The sequence below is a fragment of the Balearica regulorum genome, chromosome 19, assembly GCF_011004875.1.
Source record: "Balearica regulorum gibbericeps isolate bBalReg1 chromosome 19, bBalReg1.pri, whole genome shotgun sequence".
Classification (NCBI taxonomy): Eukaryota; Metazoa; Chordata; class Aves; order Gruiformes; family Gruidae; genus Balearica; species Balearica regulorum.
This window is the reverse complement of record NC_046202.1, coordinates 5,143,723-5,161,345: the sequence shown is the minus strand read 5'-3', so window position 1 is coordinate 5,161,345 and position 17,623 is coordinate 5,143,723. Positions and strand designations below refer to the sequence as shown.

Here is a 17,623-nt window from a genome sequence, read left to right as displayed (position 1 = left end):
GGGGTGAGGAGCCGCCCAGCCGCTAAGGGGCGCTGCAGCGGGAGGTCCGCCCGTCCCGTCGGGCGCCGCGCTTCTCGGAAGACGCTCTGGTCCGCCCTTCTCGGCGACGCGGGCTCGCCGGGCCGTGGCTGACGTTGGACAACAAAGATGGCGGCGGGGAGCAGCAACTACTGGGAAGGCGAGTGGGGCCTGAGGGCGGCGGGGACGGGGCGGCTGCGCGCCGCGGGGCTCTCCCGGGGCACGGCACGGCCCGGTCACGGCGGAACCGCCGCCGGGTCTCCTCTGCCTGTCTCTGGGGGGCTGGCGCCGTCCGCGCCCCGAGGCTGCGGTGGCCCCATCGGCCCCTCAGCCGTGAGGCCGTCGGTGCCCGGCTGAGCCCCGCGGCGGGGAGGTCTCGGGGCCAGCGGTGAGGGGGTCGGCACCCCGTGCCGGACCCTCCCGGTCGTGGGGGAACAGGGCCTGCGGGTGTTCAACAGTGCCTCCCCCCCTTTCAGCATGGGGTGTTTCCCCTTCTGTGAGGGCCCCCCCCTTCTCTGTGGGGTTCCCCTCTCTGGGGCTCCGAGCGGTCTGCGCCAGCTCCGCTTGAAAGCACCCCGTGTAAACGCGGCCCCCGAAAGCGTGGGGTCACCGTGCGGGTTTGTGATCTCCCGTGCAGATCTCAGGAAGCAGGCGAGGCAGCTGGAGAACGAGCTGGACCTGAAGCTGGTCTCCTTCAGCAAACTCTGCACCAGCTACAGCAGCACCCGAGACGGAAGGCGCGACAGGTATAGGTACTAGCCCGTTTCTTTATGTTTTAAATGCTGCTTGTGATACTTGGTTCATTTTTATAATTTGCTTAATGCTAGTCCCACCTGTGGCTTTTATGCTTGGCTTCTTAAGAAGGTCATTTCAGCACTTCTTGATGGGTGTTGGTCTTGATGCAACATTGAACGATATTGGCGTGTGAGTCAGAAAGGTGTGTGGGCTGCGGTGGTGCGTTGTGAGAGTGTATGTGTCGCTAAGGGAAGCTGAATTTAAACTTCAGTTTATAACTGGGGGGTTAGTGCGTGAGCTGATTATAGGGCTTTTTAATGCACACTACATGGGCTTATTTTCCAGTTTTTCTTGTATTAAACTAGCAGGGGAGTTTCAGGGACTTCGGTGTTAAGGGAATTTAGCCTTGCACCTCCCAGGTGGGCTGGTGTGGTATTTGTAATCCCTGTTCTAATGATAAGGGAACTGGAGCACTGAGCAGCTGTCACGGTCCAAGGTTGTGCAGGGGACCAGCCCTCCCTTCAGGAGGAATAGCTGTTTCTTTCTGGCTTTCTCTTAAGATGAGGAGTAATAGCAAGAGCTATATGTATGTTTATATACATGTATGAACCAGATACATACATACATGTGTACATATATGTGAATAGTTTCTGCTTGCTTTAGGCAGATTCATGTTTAACTGAAGAATGAATATGATAAAACTTTTCAAGTCTTTCTAGCTTATGGGCCAGAGTTGAGGTCTTTCCTGCAGTTCCACAGCACTAATAATCAAATTCTCTGTCCCTGGGCGCAACCTTTAAAAATTGCCATTCTTTGCTTATTAACTGGGGGTCACAACACTGTGTATCAGTTGTGAGTGTGACTGCTGTGTGTATGTGTGTTGATATTTTTATCTATTTATTTAATTTGATTATTGAATCAATTTTGAACCTTTCCATGAATTTCTGATTCTGGTAGCCTGAGAGTGCCTCAAGAATGATCTTGTTAGTCTTGAATCAGAGTCCTAGCCCCTCTCTTGTTTTTAGCTCTGTGTTGTTACTTGCCATGTAGTCTAATTGTTTTAGTTATTCTTGCTATCCTATGCAAAACTTAATTCTCTTACTCTAGTTATGGTAGCTTACCAAAGTGGAGTAGTCTCTGAAAGGTATTAGTTGTCATACTTCTGCGGGTTGGCATACCCTGTTTTGTGCTTCTATTCTGTTGTGTAGATATGGCTTCTCGTTGTGGTTTTAGCTTATCTTAAAAAGCATAGGGAAGGTGTACTGTATGAAACGCTAATTGTGATAAATTGTGTGGTTTGTATTGCCCTGTAGAACACTGAATGCTTAATAGGTCAGTGGGTTGTCCTAGTGCTGTGTTATTAAGATGTAATTATGTAGGTGGTGTAACATGCTAATAATGCAGTGCTTCCTCCTGCCAATAAATAAATAAATAAATCAAGCTTAAAATTTGGGGAGAGAAGGGCATTGGTGCTAGATGTGTGCTGGTCATAGACAAGTGTTTGGTGTCAGGCGTACCTTCCAAGGAGAGGCTATATTTTCCTCAGGTGATAACTGTGTCATTGGTTCAGATAAGAGTTAAAGGCATGTATGATAAGAAAATGTAATTTTTCTGAGCTTAGTTCATGGCTCTAGGAAACCTGGGTGGTAGAGCTTGCCAACACCTAACACTGGTGTTTCCTTATTTCTTGCATTCATGAAAAGGTGATGTACTTGTCAGTAACTGCTCCTCCTCTTTTTCCTCAGCTCTGACACAACTCCCCTCTTAAATGGATCAAGCCAGGACAGAATGTTTGAGACCATGGCTGTGGAGATTGAACAACTTCTGGGAAAGGTAACTCAAGTTACTGTGGGTTTACTTCAGCATCTAGGAAATACTGCAGTACAGGTTTCCGTTATGAATGTTAGGAAGTCCTAGTGTGGGTGTTGGACGAGTGTTTCTGAAGGGATGCATCTGTTATTGGAGCTAGCTCCTTCAACTTAGTCATTGTAACTTTCTTACCAGAGTAAGCCATTTCATGCTTTTGGTTTTGGTTTTTTTCTTCTTCTAGCTTACTGGAATAAATGACAAAATGGCAGAATACACAAATAGCGCAGGAGTCCCGTCCCTGAATGCTGCACTGATGCATACGTTACAGCGTCATAGAGACATATTGCAGGTAACAAATGCATGTCCTTCTTGCTTTTATTTTGTTTGTTTATTTGGAATAATTGTTAGCAGTGCTGATGTCACAGCAGGCTTGAATGTCTTACCATAAGACTTAAATGCCACCGATCCCATCTCACTTTTCTTCTCTCCAGGCACCCCAACTGGTGAACTCTGAGTTGAACACATAGCAATTTTTATGTTATATTGGTGACTAGCTCCTAGCTAAGAAAGAACAGTAAAGTGTGCCATCTTATAAAGGTGTCTTTTATATAGCAAAAGGGGAAGGCTACTGCAATGAATTATCTTGTCTGTGTAGTCTCTCGCATAGCAATATGAGAGGGCAAATCAATTTAAGATAAGAAAATATGATCGCAAAACCATCTAAACTGCTAAAGGGAGTTGAAGGAAATATGATGGCTAAAGCTACTAATTAGCATTATAAATCAACTGTCTTTCAAACTGGTGATGTTTTCATGGCATAGTAATGTTAACAATGCATGTTTTATTATTTATTGGCTGGTCAGTTTGATTTCTGTTTTGTACCTGTGCAATACACAATATAAAAAGCATAGCGTTTTGTAAAAGCCATAACATTTATATGAAAAATTCTGCCAAATGTTACAGTGGTTTTGGTGGACATCAGTTACCAGTTAAATTGGTTTTCAAGAAGTATTAGCTGCCTGAAACAATTTCAAATGTAAAATTGCAACTTGAACATTTTAAAAAAAAAAAAGTTGTCTTCACTGTTCAGAAAATACTCTTTTTTTTTTTTTTTTTTTTTAATCTGGCCTAACTTAACAAAATAAACCCAATAATGTCTTCACCACACCAAATAAGTAGGATTTACTAGGGCTTCTGATTCAACCAGTAATAGGAAATTCCAACACAAAATGATAATTCATCAGAAGGATGAAGATACATGAAACTGAGACAAGAAATTGCAGTGGATTTCCCCCTATGACCTTAACTGTAGCTCTCAAAAGTTAGCAAATCCTGCAAGAGCAGTGAGTTTTAAAAATACTTCACATTAACTTCTAGGCAGTTTAGATGTTAATTTAATAAGTTGGTCTTGCACTTTTAAAGTGTTAACTGTTCTCTAATACAAAGATGTTTGGATCTTACTTGAGTATATTGTTCTGTTGAAGTGATCTCACGATCTTCATTTTGGACTAATTGTTTCATTACAGGATTATACGCACGAATTCCACAAAACCAAAGCAAACTTCTTGGCGATACGAGAAAGGGAAAATCTGTTGGGATCAGTACGAAAAGATATCGAGTAAGTCGTATTGTGCATTATAGCAATGGCACGGTTCTGAAGAAAGCAACCCTCCTGTAGGAGAATACTTGTCATAGCTTATTCATCTGTGCTCTGAACAAAGCAAAAAAAGTTACTGGAATGGACAACTTTTATTAAGGTCATGATAAGATTATGTTTTGGTTTGCATTTTTTTAACTGAAAAGGAATTCATGTTTTTAAAGTAAAACTATTAAGCTATGCCAAATCACACTAAAAATGTCTGGAACTTTTCTGTTTGGTCACTTCAGAGTAACAAAGCATGATAGGTATGTAAATCACTTAATACAGTCTAATGAAAAGTCTCTGGAAAAAATGATTTTCAATTCTTTTTTTTTTTTATTTTAGATCATATAAAAGTGGGTCTGGAGTGAATAACAGAAGAACAGAACTATTCCTGAAGGAACACGAACACCTTCGAAAGTAGGTGTTACTTGTTTTTTTACTTCTGTTGGAGAGGTCTAACTTCTCGGGGGGATAAAGTATTCTTAATTTCAAGTATGGGTGAAAACTTTGTCCTTTTGTAGATATTGTCCATGATGAATGCACTGCATTATGTATTCTATGACAGTGCTGCTACTTATGCAGCTGGATAAACATTTATTGCTCATGCTGACTGAAATGCACGTAGTAGGTAGTAGTTGTGCTAGTTTTCAGTGATTTCGACTTTAGCAGTGCTAAGTGACATTTATATATTGTCTTCAGTGGGCTTTCACAAGTCACTTGTGGCTTAGACTTCATGCTTGGCCTCTTCTCTTTCTCTTAAGGAGGTAGGTTCCTTTATAGTATCCTAACTGGAATAAGGTTTAAAAAACAAAACAGGAAGTCACAATGATGTAGCTGTTCTTCCTTTTCTTCTCCTTTATTTGTCAGTGTTAGGCAGAGAAGAACTTTTTTTTTCCTTTTGTCTCTTCTGAATGTGTACAAAAGGTGATGGTAGAGGCTATTTCCAAAATTACCTGTGCACTCAAATATTTGCAAATTGACTGTAGTTTATTGGCCAAGATAACAAGCAAAAATAGAAAACACTTTCTTTATATTCTTGTTGCAGAGAGGGCATTACATTATGAGTAGTTGCTTTGTGTGTTCCCCATTCAGCAAAAGCAGCACGCTCCGATAGAAGAGCTCTGGAAGGTGTATGTTTTCTAGACAGTCAAGGAGTAGAACTGGTCTTTATCCCTCTGTGTTCTTGGCTGTAGTCATGCTAAACTTCAATCTTACACAAGAGGGCAGGCTTTCATTTTAAAAAATAAATAAATAAAAAATTACCTGTGGCTTTCTCAAGTGTGCTTTCTTAAAAATAACTTAAACTTCTAGCCAGAACTGCACAAAAATCTTTCACAGGACATTAAAACCAAATTTTTCGATCGTGCCTTACCACCATGTTATCCTCAATTTTCTTTAATATCTTTAAAACTTAGAAATTAATTTATTTAAAGCTTGAATTATGTCTTTTGTTAGGTTAAATTTATTATTAGACACGCATGATCAGGAAGTGTAAAGGTTCTGGGGAAAAAACGACCCAGTCTTAATATTGTGGGGGTGAATGTTGTACTTTAAAGAATCAATGCCAGTTAATATTCTTTCAAGATGTTCTTTGGGCTTTTTTGGTTTGCCTTTTTTTTATTGGAGGAGTAGTAAATACTTTCATACATTTGTCATTTTGTTAAAGAAAGCTACAGATAAAATATTTCTAGAGTTGTAAAATATACTTCTAAGAATCTGACATTCCTCTGAGTGCAGTATTTTGAAAAGTTTGAAACAATGAAGAGAGGAAAACTTAAGACATTTTGTAAATGTTATCTGACAGATGTCTTCAGAATTTAGGCCTGGCGTTCATTGAGGCATCGGTTACTTTGATCTCTTTAAACATGCTAAACTCTCCGGTATGTTTTTAGGATAAAAATGCATGAAAAATAGAATTGAATAAGGCAGTTTCAGAAACAGTTAAACCATCTTCTAGGTGATTATTTGGAAATGTCAAGACTTAAAAAAAGCCAAAACCACAACATTGAGAAAAAGAAAACAAGAAATAAGCGTGATTTGGGGATCTTTAGGAAAACAGGGCCAAAACTAATCAGGAATACTACTGCAAGGTGGAGATAACTGTAAGGTGTATGAAGAAATCTGGTGTAGAAGCAGAAGACAACCTTGGTGAGAAATCAAAGCTTGCAAGATGTTCAAAACTTTTGAATTGAGAATCAGTAAGCTCAGAAATAGATACTGGCAGAGGAAATTATTAAAGAGTTTCAACATATTTGTCTTCAGAGAAAGCAGTTAATGAGCTATTAATGCCAGAAAGCTGTAAAAGCTAGCAAAAGGTCCCAAGAATTCACCAGGAGCTGGCAGATTACACCAAACACGCTCTTAGGATAAGCTGACAAGCTTTGTGTGAGTCTTGCTGCTAAATATTTGCAGTGCAGTAAATGATGGTGCTACGCTAATGGATAGAACTACATGACGTATATATATGCATTGTCACAAAGACACAGCAGTAAAAATTCAAATGTATTTTTAGTGAAGTTGTGAAACCTATGAAAAGAGCTTGAAAAATGGAGACAGGAACATACATTTTGCAAGTGTATTATTTTAGCTGCAAAGTAATGAAATAATGCTACAGGCATGATATATTTGTATCGAATATTGAGGCATTCACTTGGTCTTGACCCTGCTTGATTTATGATATTAAGTACTTTAACCTATTACATATTTATTCCATGATCTGATAAGGGAGAATGTATGAGCTGTTACCCCACTGCAGAGTACCAGACTCGTCTGTCAGCCTTTTTCTTTATGCACTACCATGTGAGACAGGGTAAGCGGAAACTTGAGTTTTACTCTTGGCAGCGTTTTCCGTGAATGCTCTTTAAAAAGCATGCTGGCAGCCCTGGGCGGTATTGTTTGTGGTGGTATCTCACTTGGGAGTAAGAGGAGGAGAGCCAGAAAGCTCTTCTCTGGGAGGGACTTTGGAGAGACCTCTGCTTTTTGCCTAAATTTGCCTTTTTATTTTTCTGTCACATTTTGAACATCATCCCTTCTGGAAGAGTGAAGGAGAATCTGACTGTCTTGCATATGTAGGTAATCGTACAAAAGGAGGGGAAATAAAAAAATCTGCGAGTACAATATTTTGATGAATAAAAGGATCCAATGTATATTAAGCACCAAGGGAATTACAACAGCTGAAGTGCTGTGCAAACCCTTGCTATGCCTGGAATACACAAACCTGCTATCCATTAAGTCATGAGGATCGTGCGCCCGTTTGAATTCCCTTTCCCTGGGTGGGGCTGGCTGCTGTGTCAGTGCTGCTGGCACGAGCGCGTGGTGCACTTTCACGTTAGGATCACGGTGTTGCCGGGGCAGGCCTCGGGCTGGGGGCGTGTGGGGCTCTGCGCTGCCGCACCCCAGTTCTGGGAGGGTTAGAGAAAGCATGTTGTGGTGTTCTCTCTTCGACTGAAAGCATCACTGCTAGTTCAATTCATTTTATAAAGCAGCTGATTCTGAGTTTTATTGGGAAAGGAGGTTTGTCTCGAAATTTATTGAGTATGGATAGTAGGCATAAAGTTTCCAAGTTACTCGGTTTCCTACTTAATTTCTGTACAGATAATTCCAGGATAGTTTTACCTACCTCTGGAAAGAAAAACAATAATGTCTAAATTTTTTAATAAAAATTTTAACACCTGTTAATTAAAATGAGGCTGGAAGATAGGTCTTGTCGAATATCGATGCCCTGTTGATATTTTTACCTAATATCTCAGATCTTTGGGATGCCAGATGCTCAAGGAAATACCAAATCTAGCACAGTCATGTTTGCAGTTAGTTTTTCAATGCTTGTTTTCTCGAGTCTGTGCCATTCAGTAAAGGTGTTTGTCTCATCTTTTCTGTTTGTATGCTTTTGGCCGGGGAGGTAAACAAGTCATCCTTTTTCTTGTAATACTGTTTTCCATCTAAAGAAAACAATTTTGATGAATAGTTCTAGCTTAGCATTTTAAAAACTGCTCTGAAAAGTGCTGCCTCAGAGGAAAGAGTCCTGTCAACTTAGTGTTTGCCCTGAGAATTTCTGCAGTTATTGATGTGTTACAGCCTAAGTCAGCAAAGAAGGGACTAATGTGTTTGATTAAATTTGCAATATTGCGTGTGTATGCGAGTGAGAATTTCCCTTGTGTTAGTACTTGCATTGTATGTGAATGATGTCATTCCAGGTGATACTGATGAACTTGTGTAAAAATTGATGGAAGTCTTCCAAGATTTAGATAGAAATTACAGATTTTGTTACCTATGATGAATTCCTTGAAAATCTGGATGAAAACTAGACTGCTTCATGGTCGCCAGCATTTGCTGTACTAGCGTTGTTCTGTCATTGTAGGGCCGCTGTATGACTATTGCGTTATTACTCAGCTCCAGTGCTCGAAAATTAGGCATCTGTCCTTTTCCAAAAGAAACGGCTGGTGGTGAAACAGGTGCCAGTGCTGGTGCAGATATCATGAGCTGTGTTTTTAATCATCGTCAGATGACTGTGTGTTTCTGGTGAGCACTGCTATGCAGGCTATCAGTCTGTCCAGTAAAACATTTTTCAACTTAGAGTTTCAGGTGTAAGTGATGCAGGTAGATGAGAAGTGTTCCAGCTAGCTAAGGACATGAAAAACCTCTGCGTGTCTTAAACTGGGAACAGAAAGGGTAGGGGTGCCAGAGTAGGTGGGTGAGAAACTTTGAAGGAGAAAAGGAGGAGCGCAAACAAATCAGAGGGATGTGTTCTGCATGTGAAAGGGAAAAGAGGAATAAGAGAAGTGAGCAAAAGAAATAACAGGAATCTGCAGCAGTTGCGTAATGGTGCTATTAATAATACATACCTGATTCGTGGAGATGATTAGGATAAATTAATGTTCGTGCAGTACTTCATATATGTGAAGTACTCTGGAGTACAAAATATTTTTATTACTGTTGTTATTGCATTTCATTTTTCAGCAGAACTATTTCAAATTTCCTGTTGTTGTTTGGGCAGAAATGGCCACATTCAGTAGAGAATAATCACCGGGAAACTGCTTTCAAACTTTGTTCCTAATACAGTCCAGATCTTAATAAAGGGAGTGACTTGTTGACCGGTTTTCCTCTAAGTATTGATGTTGCTTACAGATTTTCACTTCAGTACCGATTTGCATGGAGAAGTCAGCTTGATGAGATGTTGAGACACCTTACAGGATTTTTGATTATATGTGTGTTGATCTGTTGGGAAAAGCTACCAGTTTTTCCTACCTTAATTTAATTCCCTTTTCTTTGTTATCCCTGTTTTGTGCTCTGCATACCCTGATTCCCATTCACTGTGCTGTTGCTGTTCAGTTTCCTGTGAATTTCAGCGGACCTTCAGTATTGGATTAAAACCAAAGAACTGCTGTCGTCTCCCCTTCCATCCCCTCCCTCCCTTTCCCTCGGCCCCAGTTGCAGGGGACACACAGATGCCTGGGCAGTTACTGTTCCAGCTGACACACAGTTCACCACTGCATCTTCTTCATATATTCTTGGAAGGAAAGAAAGAAAGAAAGAAACTGTAGGAAAAACAGCTAATTCACCAGTTCCCTTTTTCCTTCCCAAGGTGGTTGGGGAAGCAGCAGGGAGGGAGGAGTGTGATGAGCTTCTTCCCTGGGTGCCTGCTGGCTGCCTGCTCTGCAGCCTCAGAACTGCTGAGCTCCACTTTAGTCAGGCTCAATAAGGGTTTGGTTGGTTTTTTTAATTGCAAAACTTGCCTCTAAATTAAACTTATTTTTTTGTTCATGTCAAAGCAGAATGTGGTGTTCTTGTCGCTCCATTCTCTTAATTTTAATACAGATTTTAACTGAAACAGCACTTTGGTAATGAATAATTTGCTTTATAGCAGTTATGAAAAAACAAAACAGATCTGCTATGAAAGACCAACCCATGCTGTCCATGGCCTTGGTTTGGACTGTTTGCCAAGAAGCACCAAATACGGTGTGATTTGGCTGCAGACTTGCTGTGCAGTAGTAATGGAAGGCTGCAGCACTTTGTCTATTGAACTGGAAGATACAGTGCAAGGAGAGATTGAGGAATCTGAGTTGAAATGTTTCTCTGCTAGCCATTAATTGCAAGAGCTCTGGCAACAGTCTGTCACTGCTTTCCCAAATGCAGTTACATACCTTTGACTTTGTTTTCTTTGTTTCTGGAATAAGGAAGTTTGGGAAACTATTACATTAAGAGTGTGTGCTAGTGCCTCAGCTAGCCAGTCAGGATGACTACAGTAATTACCTTACTGACTGACTTACCACTGAATATCCATAACACGGCCTGTTTGGGTAGGGCTATATGCTCTGTCTCTGCGGCAGCACAAATAAAATGGTTTTCAAGAAAGGGATTTGAACAAAGCAGGATTTTTTGGTATTGCAAAAGCTTACTTAAAGATGCACAACGACTTGTACTGTAATCCTGTTTCAAAAATACAATTCTATTTTTTCTTTCTGCTCTGTCTCTTATTGCTGCAGAGTTTTCTTGATTGCAGTTATGCATCAGTGAGTCCTTCCTTTAGCCTTATCTCTGCATGGGACTGAAAGGGGGTTATTTCCAAGCCTGCTGGCAGAACCTCTGTCTCTTCAAGGTTCATGGCAGAATGACACAAGCCACTTCATCAGTGGCTGGATCAGCTTCCCTTGTAACAGTCCCAGACTGAATACGAGACTTGGGCATATCGTATACTTAACTGAAACACCAGATTGAGCACAACTTTCTTATTTCCTTATTTTAATACTAAATGTTCCTCAATGAGGGAGATGGTTCATGTCTTCTGGAAAAAAGAAACTTCACTGCTTTTTATGTGACTGTAATTATATGACTGCATGAGCAAGTTATTGAAGTAGTTTAATGAGAATTTGGGGACGTTCAAAGCTAGCAGGCAATGAAGGAAGATGCTCTCCTGGGTATCATTATTTATAAATAACTTAATAAAAGAACGTGAAAATCAGCCAAGCACTTCAGGATTTAAAAGAGGTTTTCCCTCTAAAAATAGCTTGAGCTTCATTAGAGTAAAATCAACTAGTGCTTTTCATCTTCCTGTGCTGTATTTAGGACTTAAAAAACCAATCCTACCCCAAAACACTAAACCAAAGATTGTATTAGCCTCGCAAGGTTTATGTGCATGCTTTCCTTATAGTTAAATTGCTTTAAAAAAATACTGTAATCAATAATTTTCCTGACATTGGTGAATGTTGTGGTATTGTTATACTTCAGTATGTCCAAAATGAATGATATTTGAAGAAGCAGGGGGGAACCAACGAACCTACCACACACATGTGCATAACCTAGTTTGGGGGCTGCCTTTGTAACTCCGGGTACAAAATTGAATTATCCAGGTGACAAAGAATGCAGTCACACAGGCATAAGCATTAAGAACCTCAAACTCATTGTTTGCTTTCCATCTGTATAAAATGTGAAAGTTTATGCATGAGCTTCCATGTACCCCTGGGAAAGAGGCTATAGAAACTGTCCTAGCTCTTTTTATATGTCTGCAGAAGCTAAAGAACAACCCTCACAACACAGTGTGAAAGATTACCAGAATATATCACAGAAAAAAGGTGGTTGGGACTAAAATTCTGCTCTGGTTCTTGGGTCTGGTCTTTTCCTTAGAAACAACACTATGCCCTTGATTTGGGGAGAGGGAGGGATATAAAACCACACTTCAAAGTTCAGAGCTCTGTGTTTGCTTCTGAAGTTTCTTGCTCATTTCAGAAATAAACAAGTCAGTGATGTATGTTTTTTTTGTTTTTAGCTTTCCTTTCAACACTGTTTCTTAACTAGGACAGCTTTCTCCCCCCCCAAGGTCTGTATTGAAATTAGGACTTTGACAAGTACTGAAATCCTTCTTACATGGGTTGGTTCTGAAAAGTAGGTGCATCTTTTGAACACAATCAACAATTGTGGAGTTTTATAGAATTTCTTTTGTGCAATCTGAGAATCACTTATCATTCTAATGCAGTGTGTCTTTTTTTTTTTTTTTTTTTTTTTTTTTTTTTGTCGGCGTGGCTGTGTACTTCCTCCTTCTTTAAGGCCAGAAGTGCTTGCTCATTATTTGCTGTTGGAATCTCCAGTAAAAACAAGCTGTTGAATTTCATTTGATGTGTAGGATATATTAAATAGTGATTATTTCCATTTTTCTCAAATGCAGAGTGTACCTCTGGAAAGCTGACATTTACACAGTAATATGATATTCTTGACATTATTCAATTTGAACCTCTGTACTAATGCATCAGAATGAAGTTCTCATCATTTTTGGCTGCTGTAATGGTGGGCTATGCAGATACCTTAGTGAGTTGCTTTACCAGTGGTTTGATAAAAGGCATTGACTCCCATCTGCTGAGGATACTTTCTATCAAGTCCATGCTGCTAAGCAGAACTAGATCCAAATCCCCACTGAAGCATGCCTATTTTAGCCTGATAATACAGTTTCGCTTAGAACCTTTCAAGGACCGTAGTTTTGTTGTCAAGTGAAAGATGCAGAGAGCTTTCCTTTCACTTGAGAGACTTGTTTATATTGAGTATAGTTGCACTTCTGGAAGAATGCAGCTTGTTCAGTCTTAGATAAAAAGACAAGTCTAAGAACACACTGAAATTGGGTCAGAAGAAAAATGTTGAGATCTTCACCTATTAATGAATTGCATTGTGAATTTGGATTGCAGATGGTTTAAATGTAGTGTGCATTTTATATTTCGAACCACCGGTGGTAATTATATTGTATAGTTAACGATGCAATCTCAAGAATCATTTTCTGAAACTTAATAAACAGGCAGGTAGATATTTGTAACGTTAGGTACTTTGGCCAAGTCCTGGATGAAAACCTTACAGGTTTTTGCATCTACCAAACAAACCCTCAAAACCACAGCAGGTGAAAATGCAGTTAGGAAGCAGAATACATTTCTATCCATGTATATTTTACAGTTTTGTACTAAATTAAAATGTGGTTGTCATCCTAGGGATAATTCTCACTTCATTTCTGTGTTAGCTTTTCACTGGAAATTAAAAAGATATTAATTACAAAGTTGTTTATATGATTGGGTTCTTCTGGAAGAGATTCCCCCTTGTGTTCCCTTTTCTTGGTTACTTAAGAGTATGTGAGTAGTAGAACAATTTTTCTAGCTTTGTCTAGCTTTAGTCAAAAACCTCTGAGCTAGGAAAGTGGCACAATCTTTTTTGTTACAGTATATTTTATAAACAGCTTGTGTTTCTTGTAATTTGTGCATCTATCTTGTCTGTGTGTGCCCAACAAATCAGTAATGACAGGTTATCTTGGTAGAGCTCGTTTTTTGTCAGATCAGTGTTGGAGAACAAAGGCTGTGTTGCTCAGTTTTGAGGGGCTTTTTCCTTTAGTTAAAGGTATAATCTAAATTGTATGTTTTAAACCAGACAAAATAATGAAATCAGTACTTCCACTGAATGCTAGTTCTGCATGCAGCATGTAAAATTTGAGGAAATGCCGATATAGTCCATTAGTAAGTTACTGGAATTGTTCTGACAGTTGTGGTTACTGATAATGACTTACAGTAAGGCCTGCCCTTCTCAGTTCATTTAACTTTGTTCCTATGGGTAATATGGAGCAATTATATGGAGGGTCAATCTATCCAGGAACTTTCACAACCATGAATAGAGAGCCTCTAGAAACCTCATTATGTGGCTGGTGGTGCCATCCTGGCACTGGGTTTATGCTTACTAATAGGCAACCAGCTGCTGCACTTCATTTAGACAATAGGAGCTGTTTTCATTTTAAGTTTTTAACTGCATTCTTTGGCTAAACTGTATACTGCAGATTATTGAGAAGGCTCTTCTTTCCTTATAGATTAGCTTTAAAGGAAGAAGTATTGCTGTTGCTCACTCTCTTGGGACTTTCAAACATCAGGCACTCTCCCCAGTAGTCTTTCTGTGTGCCAAAGAGCTTTCTTGGCTAACTCCTCTTTTTGCAGAAACATTTCTTTCACTCTGTTGATAATTCCCAGGCAAGTCCATGGAGTTTAGTGGAGGTGCAGACTGTACCATTCAGAAATCTAGGAGAAACGACCTGTTGGTGGTTTTGGACCTGTGAAGGTGGATCCCTGGGTTCAGGGATCTCCCCGCAAAGGGAGAGCATCCCTTGGTATTTGCTTGCATCCATTAAATTGTTCTTTAAACTGAGGTAAAACAACTAATCTTTGTATTGATTACGGTGCATGTCTAGACATGTTTACAGATGTTAGCTGCAAAGAAAGTACTTATGTTAGCTTATTTTAAGTCCAAATTGCTGGAATTGATAAGCTGTTGAGATATTTATTTAGTGATGTAGCTAGGACTCCAGTTTTTAGTGAATTTTATGTCATAGGATTGCAGGTTGGAGGGAGTAGGTTTCACCACCACCACCAGTTTATTTTCCTGGAAATCCTTTGGCAGATTCTCCCCTACCATGAAAAGCATGCCTCTTGGCCTCTTGCATGGTTTTTTTTCTCATACACAATATACATGTGAACCATGTGGAAAGAAATTCAACACTAAATAACATTGGTTAACTCTCGCGAGAGCGATGGATTATGTTCCAATGCCTTTCATTCTAAATTTAACAAATCGCTTGCATTGATTAAAAGCAGTGTGATGTTGTGCTTTTTTTCTCTTCCAATTTTGCAACTACTTCTTATTCTTACTGAAAGTGATTACTGAGTGTCAGACTCCCCAGAACAATGATCTGCAGAAATAAGCTTGCTTGTGTGTTTAGAGTTTGTAGGTGTGATGTAGTTAACATATTGTTCCTTTGGAGCAAATCTATACCTTGACTTAATGCTCATGTTTGTGCTGGTTTTTATATTTGATTCTTGTAGGCTCTTCTTTCATTTTGCCTGCTGCAACAGAAAGCATGAAAACATCATATCTCCTTAGCATCTAGATTTATGCTCTAATTCCCATATAAAGGGAACCCACAAAAGATAGCAGTTTACATCAGTAGTTGAACGTTACTGTGGCGAAACTGTGCATCCCCAAACTCGCCCATTTTACCTCACGTATTTGTGGCCAGCTAGCTCTTCTCATGCTGGAAATGTAAGGTGTATGCTTCATAGTCAAATACGTTCCTTTTCCTCCCTGTGTTGTTGCATGCTGTGCATTCATAGCAGGTGCTACTTCAGCTCTTCCATAAAAACAGAGGACTGAATTTTGTGTCGTCTGCACAATCCTCTATTATGAATTTTCTCTTTGGGTGTCATATATCCTAGGTATGTTTGTCTTGTCGTGATCTTGTGTTGAGTCTCGGTCAATGAGTTGGCTTCTACACTGATTTTTGCCTTCATTAGCAACTGTAGGAGACTGTCCAAACTAGCTAAGCAGCTCCAGTGCAATTCACTCTTTGACAGTGAATTGAAGCAAGCTTGAGATGAGTCTCATAAAATCTGGAATATCTTGTTTGTTATCACAGGAAAAAAAACGTGTTCTGCTTTACATTCTTCTAGTTAAGCTTTTAAAGAGCTTAATGATCTTCTGATTTTTTTAGATTATAAGGTGCATTGATGGCAAGTAGAAAAAATGAGTTGGAGCTGGGAGGGTGTACACGCACGGTGTTTCTTTCACTTGTGAGTTAGAAATTATTATTGTGATGGAAATAACTGGAGAAGTCTGATTTGCTTCATCATAATCTATATATTTGTATTAGAATATCAAGTATGTTTTGCAATATTTGCATTCCTGGAAGCTCCATGTCACCTGGTGATCTAGGACTGTGAAAATACAAAAGATTTAGTGCAGTTGGAGAGCTGAGACTAGTGATTAATCCTGTAGTTAGAGAAGGAACAAAGTAAAATTGTTATTTCTGTAATTATTCTTTATGAAAGTAAGAAAATAGTTATCAAGTGATATATTAGTTTATTCTACAGGGGTTTTCCCTATTACTTTTAAATTTTTCTTTGTGATAATATTGCCCTTAATTTTATCTGAAGAGTTTAAAGTGCATTGTGAAATGAGTTGTGTGCAGATGAGTCTTACTGCTGGATCTTGTTTCTCTGGCAAGTGCTTGTATTGGGTATCTAGCTAGTAAGTCAGCAGTAAAATCTATGGATATGGAAGAAGCCCAGTCCTTGCCAAGTAATCATCTATATTACTGAATTTTAACTACTGGCATAGAGATTTGCTTTAAAAAAACCCAAAGAACATAAACCACTTTCTTTAGTTGTAAAATCTTGGTGTGATGGGCAGGTTTCTTTTCTATCCTAGAGGCATATTTCACTTAATTCTTCCTTTGGATTAATTTACCTGTCTGCATATTTAAATGACAAACTGCACAATCTTTTCTGAAGACAGCAGTTGCACTGAGGCCTGATTATTTCATATGCATGACTGCTGCTGTTGGATTTGTGCCATTTATTACAGTAGGTGATTGCCTCAGCACCTTTCAGTATTTCTTTCGTACTGTATTTTTAAATGGCTTTGTCAAAGTGCCATCTGTCTCGACAGGTGAAAATGCATAGCTTCTTGAAACAGATGGCAAATAAGATTAATATTGCCCAGAACCATTGTTTGCTTGCTTGGATGTTCATAAGGTAATGTCCACTGGATTTGTTGTCTTTGCTTGGAAAGTAGAAGAAAGTAAAGAGATTTTTTTTTTAAGAGTCTCTTTTTGTAGTGTTTTGCATGTGTATGTTAAGCAAAATTACCTCTTTCAATGTTGTTATTTTTTATTGTGCCAAACAGTTGAAATGAGCATTATTCATAATTGCAGAACAACTTCTATTTGTGTAAAACAGGTTGTTAATAGTCAGAGATCTGCAAACTTCCCTTGGTTCTCTAAGCTATGTTGTACTTTGTGTTCCTGGTCTTCCTTAAATCTGGTTTATTTTCTGTCGTTACGAACTGTAAAATGGTGAAACAACTGCTTGCTTCTGTTTGGGGTATCACTGTAAGTGAACATTGCAATCTACATTTGCCAAGAACTTTGAAAGACTTTAAGAGATGCTGTATGAGTGCATGTTACTGCCCTTAGAAAAGCCTCTAGCATCTGCTTAAAGTCAGCTTTTGCAGGAGGTACTAAACTTAACAGAACTCTGAGGGATTCTGCTGTGCAGATTTTTACCATAAAATGTTCCTGCTCACGCTGCCTTTACCAAAGTTTCAGTGAATGTCATTGCCATTTTCTGCTGGGGTTTGTTCACCTGGTGGAGGCTTGCAAGTAGAGATGTTTTTGGAAGTCCTCTGAGTGCCATTGAAAGATGATGTTCCCTGGGATGGGAAGGACATACTGGAACTTGCGTTTAGTAAATCTGTATGCTTCCCACCTATTTATTTAAGGCTATAAGAGTTAGTTCAGTCTGCCCTTACCTACACATCAGTCATTCTGAAGAAAATTCATAGCATCTCATCATTTTAAATAGTTGGGATGACCTCCCCATAAATTGAGAGATGTTGATCTTGTGACTTCAGATGCTT

The 17,623-nt window shown here is 39.5% G+C and overlaps 1 protein-coding gene across 3 annotated transcripts in view; it reads left to right on the top strand.

The window, feature by feature from the left end:
* Nucleotides 1-65: 65 nt before the first annotated feature.
* Nucleotides 66-17,623, top strand: part of GOSR1 (golgi SNAP receptor complex member 1) — a 34,440-nt gene continuing 16,882 nt past the window's right edge. For 2 of the 3 annotated variants that reach the window (XM_075771208.1, XM_075771211.1), the window contains exons 1-6: nt 66-178; nt 656-770; nt 2,499-2,586; nt 2,804-2,911; nt 4,089-4,180; nt 4,547-4,621. In XM_075771208.1, coding sequence (XP_075627323.1) covers nt 148-178; nt 656-770; nt 2,499-2,586; nt 2,804-2,911; nt 4,089-4,180; nt 4,547-4,621 — 509 coding nt within the window. In that variant the 5' untranslated portion in view covers nt 66-147. The remainder of the gene's footprint in view (nt 179-655; nt 771-2,498; nt 2,587-2,803; nt 2,912-4,088; nt 4,181-4,546; nt 4,622-17,623) is intronic. The other variant, XM_075771210.1, reaches the window with a different exon arrangement.